The sequence below is a fragment of the Onychostruthus taczanowskii genome, unplaced genomic scaffold (genome assembly GCF_017590055.1).
Source record: "Onychostruthus taczanowskii isolate IOZ18803 unplaced genomic scaffold, ASM1759005v1 scaffold9, whole genome shotgun sequence".
NCBI lineage: Eukaryota > Metazoa > Chordata > Aves > Passeriformes > Passeridae > Onychostruthus > Onychostruthus taczanowskii.
In genome coordinates, this window is record NW_024506993.1 from 9,957,153 (window position 1) to 9,979,727 (window position 22,575).

General features: G+C 43.5%; 2 protein-coding genes across 2 annotated transcripts in view; one reads left to right on the forward strand and one right to left on the reverse strand.

The window, feature by feature from the left end:
* Window positions 1-11,825, reverse strand: part of LOC121347397 (netrin-4-like) — a 45,688-nt gene extending 33,863 nt beyond the window's left edge. The window contains exons 1-2 of the mRNA XM_041426043.1: window positions 10,906-11,825; window positions 4,383-4,924 (exon numbers count right to left, since the gene is read on the reverse strand). Coding sequence (XP_041281977.1) covers window positions 4,383-4,924; window positions 10,906-10,972 — 609 coding nt within the window. The 5' untranslated portion in view covers window positions 10,973-11,825. The remainder of the gene's footprint in view (window positions 1-4,382; window positions 4,925-10,905) is intronic.
* A 2,689-nt stretch (window positions 11,826-14,514) lies between these two features.
* Window positions 14,515-22,575, forward strand: part of UROC1 (urocanate hydratase 1) — a 37,249-nt gene continuing 29,188 nt past the window's right edge. Inside the window, exons 1-2 of the mRNA XM_041425870.1 lie at window positions 14,515-14,640; window positions 21,149-21,279. Of these exons, the coding sequence (XP_041281804.1) occupies window positions 14,515-14,640; window positions 21,149-21,279 (257 nt within the window). The remainder of the gene's footprint in view (window positions 14,641-21,148; window positions 21,280-22,575) is intronic.

The following is a 22,575-nucleotide window of genomic DNA, read 5'->3' on the forward strand; positions in this document are numbered from 1 at the left end:
AGAAGCCACCAAAGCCTCAGTGGTGACCTCTTGAATTATTGATGTTGCCATTTAATGAGGGGTGTGGGTGTGTGTGTGTGTGCACAGGGAATACTTTGTTTATCAAAAGGTTTGGCATGAATGCAGTAAAAGGGAAGCTTGAGAAACAAGAGTGGGAAATGTAGGTCCTTGGAACAGGATCCATACATCCCACAGAGAGCCTTGTTCCTGGCCTTGGTGCTTGGGTGCAGTTGGTCCCCCTGTGCCACAGCCATTGCTCAGGAGGTCCCCGTGGATGGAGAAGGGCAGCAGAGCTTCAGTGCCAGTGCAGAAGAAAAGACCTTCCACAGGGCTGACTCTGACTCCTCTCTGAACATCCTGGTGGCTCTTGAAGCAGACAGAACTGCACCCATCACAACCTGTCCTGGTCTGGCATTCACCAAGAGGAGTGTGTTTAGAAGAGTGATTAACTGTCTTTTAGCTACAGAGGGTCCACTCATCTTTGACAAAAGGCGCTGCTGGGGACTTCTGTCCCTAAAGAGGTCACCACAGGATACAAAATGGAGAATGAACAGGTCTTCTGTGCAAGGCACACTTAACATGTTGCCATAGAAACCAGTTACTTAATTCAGGCATACACAATTCTTCCAGCCCCCAGTGAATTCCAGTAATGGGTTTATTATATCACACTTCATTGGTGTCATCTGTCACACAGACACTCACATAAATGAACCAGCCTTTGCTTCAGAACTCCCTTCCACTAGCTCGACCCAGTAGGGGAAGGGTCTCCTTCTGGGCCTGGTGGTTATGAGCAGGTCAGTGTTCCACCCCACTTTGCATGCTAATGTCTTCCTTTCATGCAAACCTCACATTCAATGGAGGAGAACATTTGTTTCATTTCCTGATATTCCAGTTTATTAAAAATGTGCTCTTAATCTCTCAGATCCTCGAGTGCACGTGCTGTCAGTATGCAGGTTCAAACATTTCAGCCCCTTTTTCCCCCCACATGATGTTTGAACTGCAACTCACATTGATGCCTGATGCAATGCTGTGTTAATTTCTCCTTTTGTTTAGGCCAAAGTTTTAATGTATGCTAGCTGACCTGAAGGCTCATTTTAGGCTTCATGACTATACAGTAGAGTGTTTTCAAGTTAGAAGGACAGATGGATGGACAAATGGGTAAAAAGTCTCAAGTGATTCATAAGACTCCATGCCAGTATTCCCTGTAAATGGACTTACAGATGATGAACAGACCTTGAAGATGTGGTGTTGTTTTTAGTTCATGAACTAATGATGAGGATCCTAGGATTTCAGATAGATTCTGTCTACTAAAGTACTCTGGATTGAACAGGAGTAAGGGATTTAACAAATGCTTGAGTAAAAGAAAATGGAAAAGATGTATTAGAGAGTAATCTTCTTGCATGTCTATATGAGGTGCTCCCCAATGCCTTCTGTCCCAGATGTATCTTATCTGAGATGGAATGGAGATATGTGACCTGTCAGAGGTGAAAAATAAGGGACAATCTACCAGAGACAAGGGATATGCCTTAACTTATGTTCTGCTGTGACATTGTCATGTCACTCATCCCAATGTCTTCTGCTCTATCCTAGTCTCCTAAAATTTTCTCTTCTGACAAATTTTTTGCCTTGTTTTTAGGAAGAATCTCTTTCAGTGGTCTTGGTGGCCAGAATGTGCTGAATTAGATGCATCTCAGTTTAAAAATGTGTGTAGGTTACTGCAGCTCCAGCATCTTCTCCTTTCACACCTACATTCTCAGTTCTGGCAGCCGGTTGACCTGAAATCTTGTTTCATGATGTGTCCCAGCATGGGTTTAATTTTTTTAAAATTCCTTTTATGCCCTGTTAAAAAAGGAATTTGTGTCTGTTCTCAGAATGAATAGGACCCAAGAATAACCTGAGTCTCATGTGGTGAAAATTACTTCAAACCCCTCAGTAAAGAAAACTGACATTTATGTCAGAGCATTAATTAGCACTTAAGTTGGAACAGTTTTGATCATTTCAGAGGTGCTGTCAGCTTGTGATGTGAGCCCCTCAGCAATCCAGGCTTAGCCAGAATCAGTAACTGGGTAGGTCAGAGTGGAGGTGAAAAAGAAGCAAAGAACACTGAAGAAAATCCTGGTGGGGATTCAGTCAGCTGCCTTCAAAGTCACTTGAGTCAGTGCTTAGGGGATGTCCTGGTGACATTTGTGACATCTTCAAAACAAGGTGTAAAATTGCAGTTCTGAGGCGTGTGGGCAAAGCTCCCCTGAGACCTGCAGTGACAGTGGCAGTGTCACTGTAAATGGCTACACTCTGCCTTCCTTTATTTCAGTTCACAAAAGAATCTGCTATGTCATACTGCTGACCTGAAAACTTGGTGCTTCTGCACCCTAGCCATAGGGAGGACATTTCTTGGATTGATTAAGAGGTAAGGTCTGTCCAGAGCTTGACAACCCTTTTGTGTTAATGTGCTGTGAAACAGCATTTGTCTTGTCCTCTGTTAAGTTGCCACACAGATTCCTGTGTGCTGTTTAAAGCTTCAGCACTTCTCCCATGGAGGAAGTGACCTCTGCACCGATTCAATTCATGTTCATGAAAGTATTTGGGATCTGCAAGGCTAACCTGTAAATTTAGGACTGTTCTTATTATTACTGTTGTTTTCTGACATCTCCTACCATGCCACAGATTGATTAAGTATGCACATACTCATTTCAGTGTAGCTGCTGCCCAAATTGACAGAATCACTTTGACACTTGTAATCACAAAGGCTTGCGTTGGATGAATGTTTTATTATTTGATTTTTTGCCATCCACTTCTCAGATTTGTTGTAGCAGCAGCACATGGTCTTGATATTCTCCAAGGTTAAGTAAGCACAGAAGCCAACATAGTGCAGGGGATACTGTGCTAGAGAGGGAAGGGTTATCTTGTATTTGAGGCTGAGGCATTTCCCTCAGACCCTGTATTCTGTCCCTCACTCAAACAGAATTGTCCTGTCTTACAAAACACTTCACCTTCCTGTGCTGCTCTTTTCTCATCTGTGAAATGGCAGCAGAACCCTTGTGTGTGTGCTGAAGATCATTAGCTGGGTTTTGCAAAGTACTTCCAGATTTTTGATTGGAAGGCACACAAGAATGGAAAAATATATTACTTGCTGAGATTCTTGACGTGGCAAATTGCAACCTCCCTACAGAAGACATTTGGATGCATTTGACTTGCATTTGACTTTGACATGAAATGAATAATGATAACTGACCAGCAGAATGACTACTCCAGAAATAAGACAGTTTTAAATGATCTGTTTCAGGTTTCTAATATGCAGAGATGTTTCTTAACCTGTTACATGCAGATTAATTCAATCTCTCCCTACTGCTGTGCCCCTACCTCAGGTATAGTTCTTCTCATGTGAATTTTGAAGTGCACTGCTGAAACACTGGGTTTTCTGAAGCTTATCTGGACCATTCACCTCACACCTAAGTTTAATTTGCAGGTAAGTGTTACTGCTGAATCTGCTGACCACTTCCAGACATTGAAACCAAAGGATTGTGACTTCTCTGAGGAAGAGAGAAGGAAGTGAAAGGACATGAAAAGATTCAAACCTCTATTGTAATTATAGGAATATCTTGTAATCTTGCTTTGTGACTTTGTCTTGTCTGTAAAATTATAGCAATTATGTTTATGGTCTTTCCCATCTGAACTGTTTCAAGATTGGTGAATGAAAAGACTCTAATCAGTAGTTAATGTTCTTGTCAGAGGAACTTATCAGAACAACTGTACATTTATTTAAAAAAAAACTCCTTTGCATATGCTTAAAAACAAATCAGAGTATTCATACCAAGGGAGGGCTTTTCTCACCACTGAATAGAGAATCCTGGCTGCTCACTCCCACCTCTGCTTCCAAGCAGTTTCATTTCTGTAGCCTTTGGCTTGGTACAATCAGACATAGTCACCACCAGCAAGAAAAGGGAAAGCAAGAAAACATTGAAGTTGGACGAATAATGTATTTAAAAGTCAGCCAATCATCTAAAACTTTTATATGGAGAAGAAAAAGAAGGATTATACAGTTCATGCCATCCTAAATGGAAAATGGTTTGGATAAATCAGACTCTACAGATGTGAGTTTTCCTACATCTACTTTGCTAGAATTCTAGTTAAGTTTTGGATATTTGCAGTGTACAATCAGGAAATGGTCATATTATCCTGTGAGCTCTTATAAAAGAAATTTGCTAAAGCATTTCTATAATTGATGTGTATATAATTTCTCCTCTTCTTCCCTGTTATTTGCTTAACACAAAGCCTTTAGGGATGGGATACCTCTCTTAATTTATATGCACAGTATCTCTTTGAGATACCCTCTCTGGTTTTCTGGCAGTCCTGAACTGTTTGTCATTAAACTTATTGCTTACCTCCCCTCTGGTGCAGGGCACTGCATCTGAGTACCTGGAAGTGCACATGGAGCCTTCCTCAACGAGATCATCCTGGAGCCCAAAAGTAGCTGTACAGTTGACAGAGAAATACTTGTAGGGCCTCCAAGTCTGCCCATAATCCTGGGATCTTTCCAACACCATCGCAGCTGGGCGAGGGGACTTGAACACAGCAATGACGTGGGTCAGGTAGAATTCTGTTTCAAAGTCCAGTCTGATTTCTTCTCTGTGTACCCCTTGGGCAGACTGCCACCAGGAGATGGGGTTTGCAAAGAAATCATCTGTCATGTCAGCAGGGAGGTGGGAGTTGTTGGGCTGGTTGCTGTTGCATTTGGTGCAGCGGGGCTGCCCACAGCCGGGGGAGAGGCGATGGAGGAGGTTCTGGTCGGGGTAGGAGCAGTAGAGCTCTGTGCTGTTCTGGCCACACGTGGTGGTGGTCACTGGTGTCCTTCCTGTGGCGAGGTTTCCCACGGGAGGGTTGCAGGCGCGGCCGCTGCAGCGGAAGGCTCGTGGCCTCGTGGGGTCTGAAGGACAGGGAAAAGAAACACAAGCAGAAATTCTCAGGTAGTTCTCACGGTGCAACCCAGGTGACAACAGAAATGTTTGGAGTCCTCATCTGGGTCTCAAATTTAAAAGCACACCTTTGAAGGAGAGCTGCTTCATCTTTTCACACAAAGTTTTGGGATAGTGTCTCAATAAATCTAGTCCTTGTGTTTGGTGCCTAACTCAGAAAATGATCTTCAGAAAAACTCTTGTTTGTTTTTGATTTCTGTTGAAAATATGATTGTGCCAGTCTATTGAATTTTATGGTTGACCAGAGAAATCTTGTGGTTTTTCCTTTCACTAGTAAAACTCCATATTGAAGGAGTGAATCTATTCAATGCCTTTGTTTTCATGGTAATCAGAGAGCAAAGTCAAACTGGACCAGACACTGTTGATACATTAGGAAAAGAGATGATCCCTGCCTAACAGGTTACAGACACTAATTACACATATGAACACATAAAGAAAACCTGTATTACTATAGCTGAGTGTTGAGTTTCTACTGCTTCTAATAAGTTATTAATTTGTAGCAAAGCTGAAAATCAAGTGTCTCTTTTGTTTAAATACCTTGACGTGAAGGTAGGTGATTGCATTCTATTTGCCAAGTTTGCAAATACTGAAAAATTTTTGGTATCTTCAATGTATATATTTACTTATTTCTAAATTAAGAAAAGGTAGGGGTAAGTACAAAGTCTTAATGTTGTTTGAAAGTCAGTTGTGTCTTGTGAACTGGAATTAGAGGTCATTCCAAAATCTTATTACTGCACTGGAGAAAACTGCATTTCTAATGACATACAGTGTTCTCTTTGCAACTTAACACTCTAGAAGTAGTTAAAGACTGACCTTGCAAGGTCATAAATCTAATCCAAGAGGTCACAAGTCAGATGATTGGGTTTAGGTCCTGCAGGAAATGACCCTTCCAATGAAACGTAGGATGGCTGTAAACCCAGGGTAATCGTGGAGCAGTTCAAAGGTCAGCTATAAGTTCAACATTCTAGGTCAAATTTTAAAATCCCTACTCCATTTATATTCAGATTCTCCTTAGGTAAAATTAGTTTAATTATCAAGTTAGGTCAAAGAAAGGCGGGCGTCTCTAAGTCAACCTTATGAAAGTACTTAGATTGTAAATGTTGTTGGATGAGATGGACATTCCTCTTTCCAGAAGGAAAGTTTAAAGTAAAAAAATGTATTCAGCTTGCAACAGTTTTGCTTCTGAGTTGATTCTGTCCTTAGTTCATCAATGACATCTCTGCACGAGCCAGGAAAGAAAGGTCAGACATGAACACAGTTTTAGAAAACACCTCATGGATTTTGCATTCCATGGTTAGAACGCAAAATAGTTATTGCATGTCCACTGAATGCCTTTGACCAATTTTAGCTCACATACAGTGTGAGGTAGCCTAAAACTTCAGAGAGCAAGGAAGGCCCTCATCCACAAATGCTCTTGTCTGCTCCTAGAAACGGATGGGAGCCACCTTCCAGGTAATTTGAAGTGTGTTGGCTGGCAATGATTTTCTTTTAGTACTGCAGTGATGTCAGTCCCAGCAGCCTGGCAGAGCTCAGAGGGCAGCAGTGCCTGAATTACAGGAGCACCCAACAGTGCTCAGACCAAAGGAATGGAAGTGCCCCTCCCCAGTCCCACCACAACTTCTTGTGCCAGCACAGACATGAGGAGCTGCAGACCCATCTGGAGAGGAATGGAGATGGGTATTTTTGGCTCTGTTGGTTCTCTTTTGTGCTCCCCACCTTCAAGTGAGCCGGTGATTCTCAGCACCACCAGAAGTAAGTGAAGATATAATGAACTACAAGTGCACACCTCAAGCATGTCTTTGCAGGTGGCATTTAAGTTCCTGCTTGGTAAAAACTGCTGGAAATAAGGAAGGCAATTTCTGTGTTTAAAGTAGATTCAGTATTAACTGATTTTGCTCAGTGCTGCACAAAGGTATCATCTTTGCCTCCAGAGAATTTTAGTGGGACTGGTCTCACAACTGAGCTTTGAACAAGCATTAGCTCTGACTTAGAGTCAGGTTACTTAGTTTTGATTAAGAATGGATCTGTGTTACAAATGTTATTGGATTATGGATGATTATGTATAAATATACCATGTAATTAAAAGAAAGTCCATCTCTATTGATTGATGATGCCACTAAAGCTTTCATAGAAGAAATGGGATGCTGGAGTTCTAAATTAAGGGGGAGCTTTGCAGACAAGAATGGGAGAAAGCAGAAAAGGAAATATTTTCCAAAGGGAATGGCTGCTTTTTGTATTTCCCATAAATGGGCTATTAGCTTTGTATTGAATTTTTAGCTGTTTTTTCTGAGCCTTGAAAATAAAGAAATGTGTATTTTCTCCTGAACAGCAGTCAAAGAAGGTTTATCTTCTTTGCCTGCTAATGCAGCAACATCAATAAACAGTTCCTGTCTGAACTGCTGTGTCATTAGGAAAATGGGAGGAGAACAAAGTACAAATTAGCAGAAGAGAGTTTGAGAGAAGGAGAGAGATTGGAAAACAAAATCTGCAGTCGATTAAAAGCTTTGTATTTAAAGAAATCAATTGGCAGAACATTGTTTGGCCGCAAGGATAGTGCAGCCCGTCCATCACTCACTGTGGAAACAACATGAAATGTAGAGTCTGGACAGCAAGGGGAGACTGCTGCAGGAGAGAAAGAGCAGCCAGGCAAACACACAACTTACCCCGACTGCCAGGAGGACTCACTGAATAATTCATGAGGAATTAAACAGTTTGATTACGCATGGGCACTGCATGTTATTATGAGGTTGATTAGCTTTTACTCCATGGAGGGTGGCTTGGTTCCATGAATGGTATGATTAATTTATTTGTTTGTTTTCTGGTCCCTCAGAGCTGTGCCACAAAGTGGCAGGTCAGAGGCACATGCCCAGCACGTGTTGTAACAATGGTGTTATCTGATGATTAGGGAATCATACAGTTCAGGGGAGGTCATACTATTGATATTCCTGGGACACCATTTCAAGCAGAGACTTCTTACTTCACAGCCTTGTAATGCACTAAAGCATTGTAGACATTAACTAAAAACAGGTTCAATTTTTTTTTCTTCATTTTTTTTCACCCTCCATTGGATACTCAACAGAAGAAAGGTCATACGGCAACTCATCCAAAGCCTGCTGATATGACTGGAAAGATGCCTAATATTTTCTGAGTGATTTGAATTAGAATTTTATTTCTTTTCCATTTGCAAATTTATGATTTTTTGTGTTCAAATCTCCTGCAGTGAGTCAGGACAGTAAATTTTACATATCTCAGAAAGAGCAAAATCTTTGGGCATCTTCTGCTCTGTGTTTAATGGAGCAATTTCAGCACATATGTCCAACCTGGATTTCATTTGTTATATATCTGTTCAAATTTTTTTCTTAATAACGAAGACCTTATAAATGTTATTCTAAATCTAACCACCCTGGGGACTTAAGTTGCTCAAGTTTTTCTTAGTCAGACCTAGAATTTTGCCCTTTAACACTGGTTTCAACAGCTGTACAACTCTTTGGTTTGTGTGGGGCCAACATGCACTAAGTTTGGCAGATCTTCATCCCCTTAGGAGAAGCCTGGTGTATTTCTGCACTAAAATAGTTCTGATAACTGGAGCTAAATGAGCCTGCTGTCAAAATACCTCAGAGGTGAAATTCAGAATGTGCTGTGAAACCGAGCTGCCTCCATGACTTGAGGCATAGAGAGAAGAACAAGATCCCAGGCTGGGGCCAGGGCAGTCTGCCTGTCCCCATCCTTCCTGGAGCAGCAGTGGGCTCCAGCACTGCAGCTCCACTGGCAGATCAGCTGATAACCTCAGACAGAGGAAACCAAGCCCTGCTAATAAGCTTGATGGTAGAAGTGGCCATTTTTAGCCACATCACACCTTCTTTTCCAGGAGTCCCTCTGGGACGGGGGCTGGCCCAGGTGCTGCTCGCATGGGGAGCTCTGGGGCTGAAGCAAGAGGCCAGGCTGTTGTCAGCTCCACTAAGTGTCCCTTATGCAGGAGTTTCAGATCACTGCAGGGTTGCTTTGAGGGGAATGATGCCTCCACCTACATCAGACAAGGGGAAGGATTATCCAGTGTCACATTTTATGGTATAAACCCAAGCTGACTGCTCCAGCCTAATAAGCCAGGTGTTTGGTTCTTTATTTGGGTGTTTCCTCCCCAATATGTTGAAAGGTCTAAGGAGTCAATCTTGACAACCCAGACTCTTTTCTGCACAGAGGCAGCAGAAGGCAAATATTGGATTCCCCACAAATGTTATGCGCCTTGTACTCCCCATAGGATAATGAAATATTCCAAAAACATACTTCTCTGTACATGTCTCAGCTCTAAATAAAGAATTAAAAATTAACAGGCAACCCTTGTGCTTTCACAGGCTGATAGTTTGTGCAACCTTTTATTCAAACACCAAATACTTATTTAATGGGACATTGAATCCTTAGCAGCATCACCTTCAATATCCAATTATTTTGCTGCTATCCACTATGTCCTACACTATTATTTTGAGTGAGTTTATCTCCAAACAGAACACACTCCCTCCCTGCAAATTCACTTTCTAAGCAGCCAGCTGGGAGCTGTGTTTCCTTGAAGACTCATTTTCTCTTAAGTGAATTGGATGCAGAACAGATTTAGGCTAGTTTGTAACAGGCTGCCTTCTGCAATGGTGTCAGCAGCTTCACCAGAGATCTCTGCAGCCTTTCTGTGCTGCATGTCACCATATGTATCCTGGAGGGAGCCTACATCCTAGCCTGGGGAGCCAGGGAATGCCCAGAATAAGGCACCAAGGGAATTAAGGCTCATGTACTCCCTGCCCTCATTCCCTGTCACGCTGTGACAGCCTCTTCCCCAAATGAGTTGCTGGGTAATACGACAGGATGGTAAATTCATGAGCTGGTCAGTTTTTAAAAAAAAATAACTCTTGTGGTTATGGAAATCTGCTCTCTGTTATCAGAGGGGTTCTAGCTAGGGAATCATCTGAGCTGCAGCCACTGGAGCTGGCAGGACAGCTGAGCCTTCAGCTGCTTTCCAATCACTGCCTGAGGAGTGCTGCTCCTCTCCTCATACTCTGAGCACACAGGTGAAATTTAAACCACTGGAGTGCTTTCCTGTACAGGAGGAGAGATTCCAAGACAGTATCTCAGTGGAAAAGTCACAAAGGATGAACTGTTTTTTCATCAATAATTGTTTTTATTTTTTTCTGACCTGATTCTTGTAATTAATCCTTTTTGAACTTAAAAATATATTAAACAACAACAGAAGGTACAAAAATCCAATGCTTTGCTTCCTTTCCTTTAAGGAGTTTTTCTTCCTCATAATCCAGGTATTTTTAGAACCCCATGTAAATACCATTACAGCTGTACCATTCCTATATATGTTGTGCACCCACATGTATACACACAACTAATCAGCTTCTCTTTCTGTTTTAATCCATTTTTCTCTAATGCAAATTAAATCCTGTCCTCTGCATGTTAACTATTCAGTTAAGATTTCCTAAACAGTGTCTCTGATTTTTAATTATGCAATATTAAGTTAACAGAGAATTATTCAGATTCCTACACTGATGCTTTCCAAGGATGTTGTCATTTCATTCTTGTCCTGCCTAGAAAGGCAGTATTTCATCCTCAAAACAAACATCCAGCATATCTCACTCCATCTATCTCTTTCTTTCTTTCTTACTTTTCTTTTGTTTTCAATAATGACACACTCCTTCTTTTAAGGGTGTATGAACCTGTACATAAGTCTTTGGAAGGACACTGAACTGTAAAGCTGGGTATTGCAGGGAATAAGAGGCATTTGTATATATTGACTAACACAGATTCCTTGTAAAAATAAATCTAAAATAAAGATGTTGACACAATATATTTTTCACAAACAGACCTGATTTCTATCCCCTATCCCCTTGCTAAATTTAGGATAAATTGTTTCAGAACGGCAATATAGATTTATTTTGCTTACCTGCTTCTCCATGTCCAGAAATAAAATATTCCAAGAACACAAGCAGAATGATGCCTTTATGCTGCATGGCTGTCAGTAAAATATTTGTCCTCAGTGAAGCAAAAAAGACCTGCAGTAATCTACAGGTTTGCTGCTTGCATGGCTTTTCTGTGTTTTCTTTCTTGCTGCTCACCTTCCCCTCGGTGTAGGGGTCAAGGCTGCTGTCTCATTCTTCTCGTTCTCGTTTGGGTCCTGAGGTGGTCTGGTTTTTTGTCAGGGCTCAGATGCCTTCTGGGTGTCACCCATACATTGCTTCCAATAAATAAATAAATAAATAGCGAGGTGTTTCCGTGCCTTTACCCCCCTCCATGCAGCGGGCAGGGGCCGCTCACATCTCTGACGCAGCCCCTCGGACGCACCATCGGGGGCTGATGCGAGGCGGGGAGCTCTGCTCGGCGCGGTCCTTGGCGCTCCTTCGGATGCTATTTCGAAACTTTCATTCCTGCTCCTCGCTTTTGGTGGAGCTGCGGCTCGGCCGTGCCCGGCTTGGCCCTGGCAGCCCTGCCCGGCCCCCGGCAGCTCCCGCAGCCCGCTGCTCCCCGGGGCGGCGAGGGGCTGCGGGCAGCCCGGACCCCAACCCGGCTTTGTTAGGAGGTGCCCCCCGCTGCCTTCTCCGCCTTTGCTCCCTGCAGCGTGGGGTCATAAGAAGAAGAGTTGGCTTTGGTCCCTGAGAGATGATGAGAAGCAAGTGCTTTCTTGGCTCTTCTCCCTTTTTTATTTTGGTTTGTTTTATTTGATTTTATTTCCCTCCTCCCTCCGCTGTCACGGAAGCCGCTTCTCCCCCACCTCCGAGGGATTTGCTTCACACAGCGAGCGCCAGGGGAGTGGAAAACAAACGCAGCGCCAGCTCTGCGGGGCCGGTGCCCGGGCGCTCCCGGTCCGCGCTGCCGGCAGGGACCGGCCGGGATGGAGCGCGCTGCCCAGCGCCAGAGCAGAGCGGGGAAAGGGACAGGGGCTGGGGAATCCCTCCTGCCCCTGCCTCAGCAGGGCCGGGCTCAGGGCGGGGGTCCTGCCCTTCCGAGGGCGGGTTAGTTATCTGCAAGTTCTCGGCTCCCTTCAGCCTCTATCTAGCACATCTCTCCGTCCTAACCGGGCACTTCTGCTCAGTTCTCCTCCTCTCCGGTCCTGTCTGGATGCAAAGGGGATTATTAAAACATGTGGTCTTTTTCCTGGGCTTTATATGTGCGGGGTTTTTGTTGTTGTTGGTGGTGGTGGGGGTTTTTTTTGTTTGTTTGTTTGTTTTTTCCAACCTTAATTTAATTTTTTTAAGGTCTGTTCCGCACCTCCTCTCGGCTGGGCCGGTCCTGGCTGGGCTCGGCTGCGGGCGTTGTTTTCCAGCCGCCTCCTGTCCTCCCGCAGCACTGCGTGCGTGTTTCCCGGAGCGTGTCCGTGTGTGCGCGCAGGCGGGGGCGCGTCCGCGTCCGTCTGTCCCTGCAGCACCCTCTGCCAGCCCGGCCGGCACATGACACTGCCCCGGCGCCCCGGCACCGCCGCTCGCTGCCGTGGCACTCCGCTCCGGGCTGGGACGAGCCGGGCAGAGAGGGGACTGGCGGCTGCCCGGAGCTGGAGCAGAATCCCAGTTGTTTAGGAAGACCTAAAATGTATGCAAAGAAAACTCTAAAATGTACCTTGATTGGAATATTCCTAGAATCATAGAATAGGCTGGACTGGAAGGGACCCTCAAGGGTCATTGTGTGCAACTCTTAGTCCTGCACAGGACATCCCCAAGAGTCACACCCTGTGCCTGAGAGCATTGGCCAAACACTTCTTGAACTGTGCCAGGCTTGGTGCTGTGACCACCTCCCAGCCGGGGTCGGTGACAAACCCAGGGCACAAACCCAGGGACACAGAGACACCCCAGTGTGTGGCAATCAGGGGGTGAAAGTGTCCAGCCCGAGAAAACTTCCTGTTTCAGGGTGGGAGTTCCCCACATTTTTGTTCTCTCCTTCTTCAGGTTTGTCACCAGTATAACGCCATTAACTTGTGTTGGTGCCATGGGGGAAGCAGGTCTGATGGGAATGCAAACGCAGACAGGGTTATTCTTGTGCCCCTGTGTGTGCAGGATCAGACCTTAAAGGGATTTGAAGAATGTAGGTCGAACAAAGAAGAATAAGGAAAGATTTATTTCCCTTTGGGATGGGAATGTTTATGTAAGGCAGGGTTATCTGGCTAGATTTTGGGGTAGAATTTTCTGACTTCACCCTTCTTTTTTTTTTTTAATTATGAAAACTCAGTAGACATCTTTAAAATATAGAGGCTTTTCTGTCTCCTTTTTGTCTTTGTCTTTTGTTTGAAAGCAGCTAAAATACTGTATAATTACAAAACAAAATTCTCCTGCTGTAAAATGACATTATCCTTCAGAGGGTCTGAGTCTGCTGTGTGCTCAGCTCCCCTGGGATGCTCTGAGTTCTTTCAACTTGAGCATCTTCACTGGGAGCTGGGGATGTGCAGGATGTCCTAGAGCTAAAGCGGATCTGACATTAATGAGAGGCTGTCATTTAATAATTGTGCTTTGTTATCACTGCTTGTTGATTGCTGCCTTTGTGGGGAAATACTGTATTTTTTCATTTGCAGGTTTTAGGCTCAATTCTAACTGAATTGCTTTGCCCATTTACTTTCACCTGGCTTAAAATGTGGCACTTGTGGTTCAACGAATGTAATAAAGGTCAAGAAGCTTCTGTATAATTTAAACAACAAGCCAGAATGGAGAGCAAAGTTCACATTGCACTGTTAAGTGGAAAATCAAAGTTAAATACATTCATTTACCTGCGATGCCTGGATGGCAGTACAAGACTTTCTAGTTGTTGTTGACTGTAGGGTATAAAAGTGACATAGGACTGAAAGCCTTCATTATTCCTCCCAATTATTGCCTGTCTTGAGAAATCCACTTCCAGTGCTAATGAGTACATTTCCAGTTGAATGCTATGAAAATCCATTCGTGCCTGTGAGCTAAGAGAAGCTAACACCTAAGATGGAAATTTTGCTGTTATAATGACCACTGCTGTCGTCTAGAAGATGAATTGGTGAGATCAGAGGAAGTGCCCACACCAAGGAGTGTTAAACAGAGAATGTCCATCTTAACTGAACAGTGTGTATGAACAGTGATGTGAATAATCCTTAACTTTCATTAGTTCCTAAGCTATAGCAACATAAATGATCAATTCTTGATGTCTCAGTCAATATTCCTGCTCCAGACCACGACTCCCACGTGAACATTGAGGGGATCAGGTTATTTGGAAGGTGACTGAATTTGCTCTGGTGCCTTAGCACGGCACCAGTTGACAAAGCACCCAGAGAATAATCAAACTGTGAATCATTCATTTTGGGGGAGGAGGGAAGAGCCAATGGCATGGCACAGAGCAGGGAGGTGTGTCACCTGTACCACTGCCCTCTCAGCCTGACAGCCCTGGTGCCAAAGCCAGAGGACAGTCTGTCCTCTTGGAGATCCCCTGGAGTGGTGGCACATTTGAATCGTGCAGCATCTTGATTTCCTGCAACCTTTCTTGTACCTCCTGTCCTCATACCTCTCCAGTTTGCCTTGCCTTTCCTCCTGCTATTTCCTCAGCAGCTATGACCAGCCTGAAGGAAATCTGTCGTGGCCTTCCTCTAAACCCCCTGCCTGAAAACAAAGGTCGGAGAAAAGGAATACCCCACGCACCCGTGAGAACACCTAATCTCACTGCTCAGGAGAAGAAGGTAACGTGGGCTTTCACAGGCCCTCATTTCTCTTCCTTTCAGATAAAGGCATCTTGGGGCAGCAAACCTGATTGCCTCAAATGCTTTTCTGAACGGGAAGCTAACTTTGTGTGAAATGTATTTCCTTGGTGTTATACTTCACTCTGTAACGGGACAAAGGGCTGGAAGCTCTTCTCTTCGCTGCCTTTCTTCCTCCTCCAGAATAACTGGGTTGGTATGAGGGAGATTTTCTGCACAGCACCTTCCATGATTTTAAATGGCTGAACAAGAAGCATTAGACTTCAATACTGTCAATCCAGCATTGTTTCTCAGAGGTGGAATTCAGAATGCTGTTGCCAAACCTTTGCATATGTATGTGAGTGAAAGCTAACCCCTCCAGTACAATAAACATCAAAGGTGATGAATCAGCATCAGCATCAGCTACACATCTGTATATTTGCACAAAACCCCAAAGATTACTTATTTTATACAGAAGTCTGGGCATGAATTTCAGGTGAGTTTGTAGGGAGTTAATTATTTGTCTTTAGTTGCGTAATTATTTTCCTGTCTCTTTTTGTTTAAATAGTCTTCATACACACCAAAGTAATGGTTGCATTATTTCATGTTCAAGACTAAAAAAATCAGCAGCAGAAAATAATGACCAATGGGTGGAGATGCTTAGGAATTTGTGTGGGAGAGGACAAGGTGGGTTCCTTAGCTTGGAAGTCTGTGCTTCATCACACATAACATCACTTACACTGAGACATTCTGGTCAGAGCACAGAAGTTCCTTCCCCAATAACAACTTGCACACAACTTCCTTGCCTTCGTGGGAGTTCCCCACTGGCATCAGCAGTCAAATTCTTTCAAAGTCACTTCCACAAACAGAGGAGAGTCTAGTCAAAGAGTAGAAAGAGGAACAGCTGTGAGATATCCAAAGAGGATTTACTTCAATGTCAGGAGCATTCATGGCTGAGGCATCCTGTCTGTGCCTGGGACAGTTCAGACCCATGGAAATGTGTTTAATAAGTGTGCAGAAGGGCTGTGGTGATGGCTGTGAAGATAAAAGAGTGGGGAGTGAGTTTCAAGGCATGTCAGAACATTGCCAATCATCTCTGTTTTATTCCTTGCCTTTCCTAAATCCCTTTTCCCCAGAAGCGTGATATAGCAGAAAGGAGTCCCAATTTCAGGAGATGGTGTCTCTCAAGAGGATGCCAAACCTTTCTCTCTAACCTGTGGAGGAGAAGGCAATGACAAGGTCTTCCCTCCCTATATAGAAACTGGAATAGTTTCCTGCCTCCTTTAAGGTTTGGAGCAGTGGACTGATTTTCTGCCCCCACCTGTGTAACATCCATCTCTCATCTCTCCATTTTACCTACTGCATGTGATAAAAGGTCATGCTAGTTCGGTATTTCATTAGACTATTAGAGGTTTTAAGGCTTTATGGTTAGTCCTCCACCTTAAACTCTTAAGAGAATTAGAGGCTCAGCTGGTATTTTTTCCGTATCTGAGAAGTCAAATCTCTTTTTTAAAGAAATGCTCCATGCTTAGAAAAGCATGTAGATGGAAGATTGTCTGTCTGTCAGGTTTTTTTAAGTCATCTTGAAACAGGCTTCCAGATGTGGCTGACAGTGTGTAATGCTGAACAAATTATAAGACTTGTCTTTATATATGGCTTCGTGTTCACTTTCTAATGGAAATATTCAGGGGAAGTTTTGACAGAAGTGAAGTTAATAATGCTCTGCTGATTTCCTGTGGATTTCTCTCTCTTTTCATATGCCTTCATTCCAGTTTTAGTTCTTGTTACAATAATAAACCTTATCACTGCCAATGTTTTATTTTCTTGGGCCTCCTTTTGTGGTTATAACAGAAATCCTGTAAGTGAGATTTATAAAGAACTGTGTGTTTTGGGACTTGCTGAAGAAGTATCTAATTCTTCCTATCATACCAGCTTTAATCTTCTTGGATAAATTGAGCCATATCTCAGAACTGATTCTGATTATATGTTTCCTGAATTCTCTTCCTTCAGCATTCTTTGCCTGAGGCCTGAAACAGCCACATCCTCTCTCTTTCCCTCCCTCCTCAGCTCAGGAAACCCTAGCTTTCTGTTTCTCAGCATCTGTATCTTAATGTAAATATGCCTCAAAGAAACTACCCTTAAAATCTAGGTGTGGTGTGTGCTTTGCAGAACAAGGATGTTGCATGCTTTGTACTCACTGACATTCCAATAAAGCTGGGGCAACTTGGAAAGAATGGGCACTTCATGTTGCTCAGGATCAGGAAAAATGGTATGGCTTTATCCAAACAGGAATTCCCTTATGGATCTTATAGCCAAGCCATTTACAGTCCCCCTGCTACCTAGCAGGACCCTCTCTCCCCTGATGGCAGTGTCTTGTGTTTCTGGGGTGGTGCTGAGGTCAGTAATGGCCCTTGATGACCCTGAGGAGCCTCTCCTGAGGTCTCCTCCCATGCCCTCTGCCCATGGGCTCAGGGGCTCCATTTAAGCTGAGGCCTGGGGGTCAAGTTCAGCTATGCTGGAGCTGTCTTTGGATGTGTTCAGGGTGTCCCTGCACTCAGCCATGGCCCTCCTGGGTCTGCTCTCCCTCCTGTGGGCTGACATCCCACTCTGAACCCGCCTGGGCATCTCTGTGCTCCATCTCTCCATGGTAACATCACCAGACCTGGACCTGCAGGTCAGCCTGGTCTTGCCTGGTGACCAGGACTGCTGTTGGAACCTGGCTGCCATCCCTGGGCTGCTCTGCTCTCCTCCCTCAGCTAGCACAAGGTGGGTGAGTGCCTGCCCTGGCTGTGCTGGCTCTGCTTGGCTCGCTCTGCCTTGGGGAGCAGCTGGGACCTCCTGCTTGGGCACGTCTCAAGGTGAGGAGCTGAAAACCAGAGCCTGAAAACTCGTTCAGCACCTGAAGGTGCTCTTCAGCCTTCTGGTGAGGAAATGACCAGAATGTTTGACCTCTATGATTTCTTTGCACATCCAGAAATGAGGCTACTTCAACAAGTTCATGTGTGGTTTGGGAAGGATGATGTACTAGCTCCTGTTTTGGGTGATAAAGAACTTGGTCAAACTTTCACAGCCATTTATGGCAATGACCAGTAAGAAATCTCCATGTTTACTTCCCAGATGAGCTGATTGAAACAGGGACCTGTCAGGCATAAAAGTAATAAAGGAGCAATCTTACTTGCTGCTCAGAGAATAGTACCACCAAGGATCCTGGGTCAATAATCAGGCAGAAGATTACAGGTGGGAGGAAGAACCATCACCCCTGGAAAAGGGGCAGAACTGGAATGAAATTGTAGAGTTAAACCAGTCACTTCCTCTCCTTGTGCTTCCCTTTCCCTCAGTAAACAGGAACTGCAGCCCTTAATGCTTGAGTGTCTCAAGGGTCTTCAATTGGAAGTCCTGATGAACCATTTCAGAAAATGGAAATGAATGACATTCCCTCTGAAGAGGCTTCCTTTTGGCTCTTCAACAAACACCAATTAACAAACAGGCTGGTTTACTTGATTTCTCAAGAGAATACCCCAGCAAAGAAATTTACAGCTGATTGATTGGATTACATGTGCTGTCTTGATTATATTTTAGCATAGAGAGGTCTAAATCTTGATTAAATAGCAGTAGAATCCTGTTATAATTTAAAAATTCTAGGGAGTATATAAAAAAAAGACAACTTAATAGTGATTAGAGCTTAAACACAAGAACCAAATGTTAGATCCAGCTGGCAGATTTAAGAGGAAGACTTTTCATTTGCTTACATTGCACAGAGTTGAATTAAATCAGTAACTCAGCAAATTCAGAACAGATAATTTTTAAAACAGCCTATGGAACTCAGGAGTATAACTGCAAATAATATTTTTGACACCAGTGAACTCTGGACCTGCTTTTTCAGAGGAACTGAGCGTGTACAGCTTAAGCTTCTGTCAATGGAAGTTATGAAAAGGAAGAACACCTAAATATCAAATGCAAAAAAATATTCTGAGTGCAATGTGTCAGAGGTAAATAAATCCTTCTAAAAGGCTAGGATGATGGTTTTTTATGGTGCTTTAATGAAATATATTGTCTTCCTACAAAAGCATAATGATCAGCCTATTTCAATTTCCTCCTTGAGTGTCTTTCTCAGATTATTCAGTTTATTTCTCAATAATGAATATGTAAATTTTTCCCAATGCACATGGCCACTGCCCTTTCATAAAACAGTCAGGTTTCATCTAAGCAGTTTTGAACACCCTGGCTCTTTTACTGAGAGATTGTTTCACAATATCTTACATTTTAATTCTTCTAATTTCAAAGCTACATTTTTTACAGGTAATTCACAACTATTTATTCCTTTCCAGCATTTCCCTGAAGCTTCTTCTTGCTTTGTCATTCATCCTGCAGTGAGACAGCAATCAAATATCACCTTTGTTCTATTCAGCTAAACAAGCCATAGTCTTAATCCTCTTTTATAAGACCTCTATTGTCTGTGCAAGGTGCCTTTCCCACATTTCATCTAACATTCAGGTTCATGTTTCATTGATGTTTGCATCATTAAAATTCAGGCTTCTCATAATGTGTAACATTAATAGGATAGAGGCTCAGTCTAAGTGAATTTATTTGAAAATCAAACCAGATTTTTCTTGCTTGGATTAAATGGTGAAGAAAAATATTTGCCCATCAGTTTCATTTTAATGCAAATAATATATTGATCAGTGACTGTGGGTGATCCTTGCCACAATGGAAGCCTTATAGTTCTCTGTCGTTCTCAAAGGCAGCCAAAATACCAGTGTTTACCTGTGGGTTTTAGGGGTGCAGGTGATTTTAATTTGCTTTAGAAATGTCTCATATCTAGAACCCCCTGTGATGGCTGCTCACCTCTGAGACTGACTTTGGAAATCCCTGTGTATTTTGTCATTGTGTGAATATAGGTGGGATTTTTGTGTTTATTAATAGCATGCCCTTGGAAATTACTGCTTATCTAACTAGAGAAGAATGAAGTGGTATTAGAAGATGGAATTTGCATTTTCTCATCTGGTAAATAGATTTCCCCGCCTCACCATTCTCTGTGTGGAATAGCAATTCTAATTTGTAGGATTTTACTGGTCTGATCCTCAGGTGGTGTAAATCAGCAGAGCCTCACTGGTCTTGAAGCTGTATGCCTGCTCAGGAGCAGGTGTGCCAACAAAAACCTCTCTCAGGACGAGACATTTTAGTTTTATTGTTCCTTTTGCTCCAAGGGATGCGGGAGCAGAGTGCTCAGAGGAAGGGGCTGAAGCTCCAACCATCATAGCCAGACCAAGGACAGGGTGAATAAGGAGTTTTGTTGCTGAGCTGAGGGTTTTGTGGAGCTTTCTAGCATTGCTTACCAGGGTGGCTGGGGATGATAATTACACTGGGTATTTCTAGATGCCTTTGCTCAGGGTATCTGCACTACAGCCCCCACTTCACCACTCCAGGAGGCACTTGCTTCCACAACTGAACTTAGGAGTCACAAAATCTCTACTCAGCCCTCTCAAAAACTGAGCTGCTACCAGATTCGGAAGGAAACTTGATCCCTTTCTATCTTTTCCACAGCCATTAAAAAATCAGCCAAAGGAAGATATGAAATTCCATATGATTTGTGAATCTTTTCATCTAAAAGTCCTTTGGATGGTGTTGTCATTTGCCAGGGAACTTATAAGATCTTTGCATGAAACTGGCTATTTAAAGATGACAAAAATCTTTGTTCTCATTATGGTTTTAATCAAATGAAACACAGAATACAGAGACATGCCTTAACAGGCTGTTACTAAAGATAGTGATTTATTTATGGGTTCTTTCATCCAAAAGGACATATTGTACTTTGCAAACCATGGCTAATGTCTTTGAAGGCAATAGGGAGTGTGAGCCACATAGTATCATCTGCAGGATTTAGCAGAGTGCCTAGTAATCACTTTGGCTAATTTGGAAGTGATACATGTAACATCAATAAAATAATGTAACCCAACACCCTCTGCAATACATTAGGATGCTAAATGGAGTGAATCTGCAGTAAAACTTAGCCCACAAACATCTTCATCTGGGAATATGTCACATAACTCTGGACTAAGGTCTTGTTTTGAATAGGAAGTACAGTAGGATCTTCAGTGTCTTGGAGTTAGGGACTTAGTTTTAAGGATTTCTAAACAATGTCTCCTTGATAGTTCAGTGCCCTTGGCGCTGTGAGAGAGAATTCATCCCTGTCTGATATTGATAAGATTGAGGACTACTTCCCAAACCCCCAAGGGCTCTCCAAGCAGATTTGGGGAGGTAGGTGGGATGGGGATGGTTAGATGTTTACCCCAATTGAACCCACAAGATGCAGGTAGACACACTGCAGTAGGGAAGCAGGAATGAAGCTCCCTGGTGTGAGCTTAGCCTTTTGAATTGCATTGTCCTTGCAACAGCTTAGGCAGGCTTCCAGCTGAGCCTGGTCAAAGTTCAGGGCCACCCACTTACCTCCATTTCTCTTGTACCTCGTTTTTTCTCCCCTGTTTATTTTTGTGTGTGTGTTTTTTGGCAGCTGGCTCTGTGCAATGCCTTGCGTTATTTCCCACCTGAAATCCAAAAGAAGCTGGCGCTGGAATTTGCTGAAGAGCTCAGGCTGTATGGCCACATCTATATGTACAGATTCTGCCCAGATATTGAGATGAGGTGAGGACTGGATGGCTCATGTTGTATTAGCTGCCATTTTCTTGCCAGCTTTCACCTGTGGAACTGACCTTTAAAGAGTGGCCTTGGTGCATCCTAATTTGCCTCTTGTAGAAGTTTTCACAACATAGTAATGAAGCTCATCTCCTGATAATTTGGATTTTCTGTGTGCTGCAGTGATTTCATTTCCAGGGAGGGTTACTGTGTGTTTTGGGATGCTCCATGGGACTGGGAGGGAAGCAGAGTGTTCCCTCTGGATAGGCTGTGGTGGGCCTGGCAGTCTCACTGCTGGGGAGCTCAGTCAGCACAGGTGAGGGACTGAGCCTGGCTGTGTGTGTGGCTCAAACCCAGCTTTGCCCCACACAGGGATCCCAAATTCTCTGCCCCGTGGCAGGGCTTGGTTTCCAGGGGCCAGAGACCTCCAATGACCATCCTGACAGGAAACCTGCAGTAGTTCTGAGCTGGGCAAGTCAAGTCCCAGGTGAACCAAGGAGTAAGACCAGGTGAGTGGCTGGTTGGTTGGGCATGCTCTCAGAGCAGAGGAAGCTCTCTGGGCTTGAAAAGTAAGGCAGTACATTTTTTCCATTGGAACCTTTTGGTGACCCTGGTGTGTAATAAGCTGTGCCTGTTGGTCTTGGACCATCACTTCATTCTAGGGCTGCTGGGTCTAATGTTTGTGAAGCAGAACAGATTTAGTGAGGGCTGCCAGGGGCTAGCTGCTTTTTTTAGACTGATTGATTCCTTTTTGCATCAGCAGGGGCCTGGTTAATGTCCATAGAGAAATCTGAATAAAGCAATAGAAAGCACTCTGATTTCCACAGACAACCATGTTTCTATGCTGTTCATATTAGCCTGGAGTCAGCTCTTGCAGAATTCAGCTAAGGAGTGGAGAAATAGAAGATTATTGGAAGGTTTTGCAGAGCTGGACTTCAGAGGACCCTGTACTAAACTACAAATGGTGACACCTTCCAAGTCAGCTTGGATGAAACAGTCCAGCAGCTTGTTTCCATCACTGGCATCAGGGATTCTTTGATAACTTCAAGTATTTTTTATTTTCTGATCATTTCACTGATCATTTTCTAATAGATTGTTGCAGTCTCACAATGAGAAAATGCCTTTTGATCTCTGTAGTCTGAGAGTATTTGATTTTTGTTTTCTATGTCCCAGGGACCATGGCTCCGTTTAAGTTCCTGTGCCAGAGCACTCAACTGATGTTGGGTTTCTTATGTTCTGAGCAATATTATGTGTAAATATCTCCTCTTGATGAATTGGTATCATTCCACAGAAATGCTCTTTTAT